The 7500-nt window shown below is 48.1% G+C and overlaps 1 protein-coding gene across 2 annotated transcripts in view; it reads right to left on the bottom strand.

Annotated features, from left to right (window-relative positions):
- Nucleotides 1-7500, bottom strand: part of LOC134460847 (receptor tyrosine-protein kinase erbB-4-like) — a 387488-nt gene that overhangs the window by 210173 nt on the left and 169815 nt on the right. For both annotated transcript variants that reach the window (XM_063213431.1, XM_063213432.1), the window contains exon 2: nt 5343-5494. In XM_063213431.1, coding sequence (XP_063069501.1) covers nt 5343-5494 — 152 coding nt within the window. The remainder of the gene's footprint in view (nt 1-5342; nt 5495-7500) is intronic.

Raw genomic sequence — 7500 nt, 5'->3', positions numbered from 1 at the left:
CACGTTGGGGCCCTAAGCAATTGCCTAGTTTGCCTGCCTGGTTGTGACAGGCCTGTCTGTACTTCTGTTTCCTTCTTCTAAAGTAATATCTCTCGGCTCTTCTTTCTAGCCTCCTTATCAAAGTTATAGTGACGGACTAATAGCATTATTAATCTATGTTGAGTCTTTACTGGGTTACATAAGCGTTTGTATGCTCTAGTTAATGGCGCGCGCGCACGCACGCACGCACGCACGCACGCACGCACGCACGCACGCACGCACACACGCACACACACACGCACGCACGCACGCACGCACGCACGCACACATGCACACACACACACACACACACAAACGGTATATACAGTTCATTTGTGAATGATTAATCCCCCGTCTCCTGTTACCAAACCCTTTTTTAGCCAAAAATAGCAAAGAAAAACTTAGCTAGCACACCCAGGTTCACCAAGGTGGGGTCATAAATAAAAGTGCACAAAGCTTCGAATTAATGTTATTCGTCACACAGAGGTCCTCAATTCATCAGCTTCCCAGGATTGGAAGGCTGGAAGATGGACCCCTGGATTTACCTCTCAAAAAAGTCTGCAGTGTGTGTTTGGGTTAGGGAGGCAGCCATCAATCTTTTGACTATCTTTAAAAAAAGAGGTGTCAGTCTCCATCACCCTGGAGACAGCCAAAAGGCTTCAGTGGAGACATTTTCTCTCACTCCCTTGCTTTCCTCCCTCCTCTCTCTCTCTCTCTCTCTCTCTCTCTCTCTCTCTCTCTCTCTCTCTCTCTCTCTCTCTCTCGCTCTCTCTCTCTCTCTCTCTCTCTCTATCCCTCTCTATCCCTCTCCTTCTCCCTCAAGTCAAGGTGAAGCTTTTTCCTCCTCCTCTGACACACAGGGCCTGAGGGAACCGTGTTATTAATGTCGTTTAAAATAATAATAATCTTTACCAAAAATACACCTCCGTCTGCCCTCTACTCCTCCTGCTGTTTAGCTCCCTGTGTTCTTAATTAGCATGTTCAATTAACCCTGGTTAATAGAGAGAGCACAGGGGGAAAACATCAAGGAAGGGGTGCTACTGCCGTGTGTAGCTTGTCATGGCAGGCGGCCATTTTGTCAACATACTTTAGGTGTTAGGAGATATCTTGTGTGTAAGTGATGTGGTGTGTTGTCTCTCTAGTCTCTGCAGCACTTCTCATTACCACACTGAAAAGTGTCCTCCTCAGATATCCAGGGCACTCACTTCCAAGTCTTAAGCAGTACTGTCGGCTGCCTCTTTTATAAAGCCCGCCAATTACCACATTCCATCGTCTTCTATGCCTTTGATATTTTATCCCCATAGCCACTGCCTCTGCAGGGGGTCAATGGTAATTCTGCACTGTCTCCTAATTCCTTCTTGTTTAGCACGGAAATGTTTTGTTTTCACATGGTGGGGGGTAATAACATATGGTCTTAGTATAGTATAATGTTGTGTGAAGAGAGTAAAGGCTCAGACAAATTGTGTTTTTTTTGGGTGTGTGTGGGCCATTTCAATGGAAACCTTTTCATGCCTTTTTATGCATTTATGCCTGCACAGTGCCATTATTTCTACATTATGTGTTTGTTTGTTGCTTTGGCCATTCATTGAGCAGGTGTTAAACTGTTCCAGCAGCAGCGTGGCTGAAAACCGAGAGCCGATCCAGGTGACAAGTCAGCCACACATTTCCAGCTGAACTAATTCTACCCCACCACCACCACAAACCAGAACGAGAGTGCCACCATCACTAGATTAATTCCCCAGTCCAATGGATTGCCCACACACTACACACAGTGCTGCTGACAAAACGTTTTCTGGGCCTCCCTCCCACCATGTACTTAATGGCGGCCCACCCCCTCCGATCCTCTCCTCTCCTTTCCACACCGCACTATCAGAGTCGGATTTACGCGCAGGCTAGATATGGCTGTAGCCCAGGGCCCCCCACCTTCCAGGGGACCCCTGATTGGCCAAAAGTGAAAAATTGCTGAATAGTGACAAGATGCAATATTGAAAAATTTATCTGTTCAACAGAACTGTTGTGGTCTGTACAGTTGGTAGATATGTTATCCTTAACTCCTAGCTCGTAATTAACTCGTAAAACAACTGTCTCTAAATATGTAGCAAAATTTGCCTTCTGGGGGAGGGGGCCCCACAGCAACCTGTAGCCTAGGGGCCCCTGACCAATCTAATCCTGCCCCTTCGCACTACACTTCCAGCTGTGAACCACGAGCTCAGCTGGGCCTCCCCAGCCCCAACCCCAACCCCAGCCCCAAACCAGCAGCTCATCAATGCAGTTAGCGAGTCAGCCAAATAAGCGGCGCAGTGGGAGGCTGCCACTTTGCCCACAGGCTGCAAATCGATGGAGGTCGTGGGCTGGGCGGCTGACGCTGACTTCGCCGCGCTGCGCCGCTTGCTTGTGTGGAAGCTGATGACGGGACTAACAGGCAGGCCAGGGGGAGGTCGCGGGGGCGGCCGCCGCGCCAAGAATACACAACCCTATGTGCTAGCTCGTTTTTCTTTTAGTTTTCACCTCAGCATTTCCTGGGAGAAGAAAGGGGGCATAAAAACCTCTTTGACCTCTCTCTGATCTAGCCTCGCGAGCCATCCTACGTACTTCCACCAAAGGATTGGCTCCAGTACTGTAGTCTGGCCGTGCTTCTCTGTGGAGTGCCTGGAGCTGTAGAATTTTGATCGCAACGCCCCCCCAGGAAACAGCCAATAATTGAATACGCCCCCCACGTGGGGGTGATAGGGGGAGGACGCTCGTGACAATGACGTACACATCTGCACCAGAGCCATTGGTCTGCGCTATGTTGTTGTTGAGTAACTGCCACCGATTGGGTGAGAGTTGTCCAATAATTTCAAACCATAACTGAGTGCAAACTTCCTGCTTCCTACAATCGCTTCAGAGCAAACAAATGCCAGACCATGAATACGAAATGAAATGGCAGTATTATGGGATGGTCAGGACCAGGCTCTCTCTGATCCGCCATCTGTGCTTGTCGTGATCTCTCCTCTCTCTCTCCATTTTCTCCCCTTAACCCCTGATATGTGATGCTGAATGTCGAATGTGTCGAGTCTCTGGCTCCACAGGGCTCGGTGAAAAGCCATGCGGATCAGATGATGAAGTTGGATCACACCTCGTCTATGAGAGCATGCCTTGGCCTGAGCTCCACCATCCTGCGCTCTTTAAAACACATTTCTCACTCAACTGATTCATTACTCCAGTCCAAGGCCTCAGCAGACAGGTACGTAGGAGAAACACAAGGAAGGGGAGTTATAACATTAAGCTTTTAAGACCCTTACCCAGTTTCAAAAAAATGTCTGCTCACTCTGTAAAAGAAAAGGAGAAACCAAAGAGAATACCAAATGTCTCTATTAAGTGAGCTACAAAGACGGGCCCGTATAAAGTTTAACAATCTACAGAACTAAAGTGAGGAATCTCTAGTTTAGTTCCAAGGAAAAGACGAGCCAAATAAACTGCCTATTGCTCTTAAGTGTATAATTGGTGTATATAAGGACCAAAAGGTTAGGTGGTTGGAGAGGTTGTCAATCTGATGTGTTTACACACACAATACACCCCGGGGAGACGAGTGGAGAAACGGAGATATACCTCCCATCTATCAGCAGCCATCTCTGTCCTCAAAGCCCAGTCGATGGAAAGCAGTATATCACCCACTATCTGACAACCACCACCGGCCCCTCCCATCTCTATTGCCATCTTTACCCAGCGCTTTGTCTGTCCATCTCTCTCTTTCTCTCTCTCGGCTTCTCTGTGGTGTCATTTTTAAATAGACTCTCTTCCTTATCTTATAAGAGCAGCACCAAGTGTTGTGGCTTGCTGGCTGCTGTGGCGGCGGCTGGCTGTGGCTGTGCCTGAAGTCTCCCGTGTCTGGTTAGGATGGCCATTTGTCCTTTCCTCAGCATTATTAATGCACCTGCTCTCCTCTAGCATCTCTCTATAGGGATGGGATGAGTCACCCCCTCTACACACAGCACACTCACATTCCTCACTCAGCTAAACTAAGAAGAAGACCACTGTGGATGATGCTTTGCACACACGCACACATGCACGCGCGCAAACACGCATGCACGCACAGTCGGTTGACGCACACGCACACACACGGTTGAGTTATGTGGGCAATATTATCATAAATGTTGCATGTTCTTCTAAAATACTTGTTTACAAGCGGTGAAGATGATTAATTCAGTTTTTTTTTCTGTGACCAGATATGGAGGTTACTGATGCTATATTTATAGCAAAGACGATTCCTGATGAGGGATGTGTAAATAAACCACTGCTATTTTTCAGAGCAGGCCATAAGAGCTCCCTGTAGAATTCAAACAATTCTGCAATATGCCTGTGGAGTGTGCATTTATAGTTGCCCTACCCTTATATGATGTGATTGACGTGCTAGGATGACGTTGAGACAGAATGGCTACAATGTGTAAAGTGAGCTGCATGTTTATGAATAAAGGATAAGAGACGTCCCTCCCACCCACGAGCACATGATGTGTGAGTTACCGGACACATTTACAATGCCTGAACCTAGTAATTACTGTAGCAAACCCCATTTGTCAAAACAAGGGAGCCAAGCTTGAAATAGTTGGAACGTTATGGGTAGTACACTGTGGGAGGAGAAGAGTATGGTTGTGAAACTTGCGGTTAATAAATTGTAAGAAGATTCTCCTAATACACATTAACAGGGAAGTTGACAGGGTGTACTGAGTGGAGGGCCCTTTCAGATGTCTTTGTCCTGGGACCGCCCAAAGCTATCAGCAGCCCTGCTAACACAGTGTGTGCAAACACAATGTGTTGTAACTGGACGCATAACCCATTTTAGCCTGATACAGCGTATACATTGTTTGACTTTTGGTACCTATAGCAACATATACACTGCATTCAGGGTCTTGAGATTTGAAAGATGTGGGTATATTGTAACCGAATTAACACATTCTAATGCATAGCTTTTAAACGCAATTTATTTCATTTTCTTATGCGCTACGGATACTGAGATATCTAGGTTTTAATAGGCAAAGGGCACCTTTTCCCAAAAAGGGCTTAGGCATTCAGCAGGTGTTTTTTGCAGGTGCCTTGAGCTAAAATGGGTTAAAAAAAAGGCTTCCACTCAATAATTACAGGAGTGGAGAACTGGCCCCAGTCAAAACAAGCAGGTGCAGTGGTGCCAGATTGGGCAGTTACCCGACCAATTGTCTGCGGGCAAAAACGGGAAAAATTGACCATTTGGCATTTTTGTTTCTGCAGTTTTGTGCCCATAGAAATCAATGCAATTTGTTGATATTGAGATCTGGCAACACTGAGCATGAGTCTGAGATGGTGCCTACCCGCAGGAAGGAGAGATCCCGGCTGCGGTCGATGCTGGTGATCTCCAGGTTGCCCATGACGACTTCGCAGTTCTCGTAGTACTTGCGCAGGGTGCGATACTGCTGCTCCAGGTCTGACAGGGTACTAAGCTTGTTTTCCGTCCCGGTGCACACTGTAGAAAAAAAAGAAGAGAAAGAGAGAGAGAGAGAGAGAGAGAGAGAGAGGGAGAGAGAACAAAAAAGGAGTGAAAGGGATGTTATAAACGCTCACTCTACTTGGGCGAAACAGCCTACATACTGCCGGTGCCACCACGCAGCGCGGAACATGCCAGTCAGCGTCAAGCCAAGCCAAGCCAAGCCAGCACATCTGGGGGTAGGAAGTGAAAAGAGGAGCCGTTTCCTGGGGCTCCCACTGGCTCTAGCTGCTGGATCAAGGTAAATGCTACAGGAGCCACCAGACAGCTGGGATAGCTCCAGAGCATCCCCTCATCCCCACACCCCCCCTCCCCATCCCCCATCCCACTCCCTACTCCCACCACCACCCCCACTCTCAACAAAAACCCCTTCTGGCCACCACCCCAAACCTGCCAACTTGACGAGTAATTAAGTACAGCCATTTCCGCCCATCAAGCGCCTCGCGACCCCACTTTCCGGACGCGTGCCATCTGCTCCGCCCACTGTTGCTACAGTACCCATGAAGCACCCCGAAGCCCCACGCTGCACTCAACCCCCCCTCCCCTTGTGAGGGCGGTGCCCCCACTCACGCTCCACTGAACTACATGTCACAGCTGCCTCTACTGGCCCTGCCCGCCAAGCCAGCCAACCCAGCCACCCAACCCTGCCCAGGGACACGCTCTCCTCCGAAGGCCTGAAGGAGGGCTGTGGATGCTTTCACAGTCACAGGAGCCAACACACACAGGGCATCATCTGCCCAGCTGGCATGGCGATCCCTCCTCATGCCATTCACAGCAGACTGACTGCGGTGCCGACAGGGAGGCTTTGGGCGCCTGCTGATTAGGGTGTGCTGTGCTGTGTGCTGTGAGAAGGTTATCCTAGAGAGGGATGGAGGAAGACCAGATGCCAACACCATCTTACACGCCACTTATGCCACTTACATGTCGGTAACCTCTGAGGCGCTCAAAGAGGAGCAGCATTTCCCTGACTGAAAGCCCACCTGGGAAACTCCAACTCCCATTGTCATTGTGACACAGCACTCAAGTGCTCACTGAACACAACAGAATTGCATGCATGCCTCACCCGTACAAGGCAGCCCGCAATGGCGCCCCAAGGGAGCAGTGCAGTGGGCGGGACCATGCTCATGCAGTCCTGGAGGAGGTTGGGGTAGAGCAGTGTTTCTCAACAGGGGTGCCGCGGAAACGTGGCTGAAAAATAAATTATTGTCTAAATTGATAAGTTAATGCTAGTCAGTGGAATCTTTCATCTGCCATTTACGCACAATAAAGTAAATATAGGTCGCTCCAGTCAGCTGCAACTTCGAACGTCTCCAAATGTGTTACTTTTCTAAGCTTTTGTGGTATCCGATGCAATGCCATGTTACAGCTTGTTGCTTTGGGGTGCCTTGAAATTTTTCCGTAATTGAAAGGGTGCCTCGCCTTAAAAAAGGTTGAGAAACACCGGGCTAGGGTATGCAATGCAACACAAAGCTGTGGATCCCTGATCTAGGGGGATACAAGCAGAGCCCAGGACCTATTAGATTTCTCAAAAATTGAGATGAGAGTACTGCTAAATGTGGAGAAGCCATTTTGTGTTTGAGTATGAGGGGATCATTGAGTATTTTCTGGTGTTAATATGAGACCTCGCCCAGAACCATCCAATAAAGGTGACTCAGAAACTCATAACACATCTCTTGAGTTCTGGCACTCTGCAGCTGCAACTAAAAAAAAAAACCCAAACCTTCATTTGGTTTCTTTTTCATTTCCCTGAAATTATTCGACAAAAAAGGTGAGAACGGCTGCTTTAGGGCACCGACGGCTATTAAGACAGATGAGACCTTGCTCAAAGAAATTTCCACAAACACAGTATTAGATTACACCTGATAGCAAAGAGCATGCAGTGTATTCCTTTTCAAAAAAGAAAGTAAATCTATACTGTACAGAACAGTATGCATCACTAGAGAAAGCATTAAACAGGTCAGGTGTGGCAAAATGTTGCCCGCTGT

The sequence above is a fragment of the Engraulis encrasicolus genome, chromosome 13 (genome assembly GCF_034702125.1).
Source record: "Engraulis encrasicolus isolate BLACKSEA-1 chromosome 13, IST_EnEncr_1.0, whole genome shotgun sequence".
Classification (NCBI taxonomy): domain Eukaryota; kingdom Metazoa; phylum Chordata; class Actinopteri; order Clupeiformes; family Engraulidae; genus Engraulis; species Engraulis encrasicolus.
Note: the sequence above shows the minus strand (reverse complement) of the source record. Positions and strands in the feature narration are given on the sequence as shown.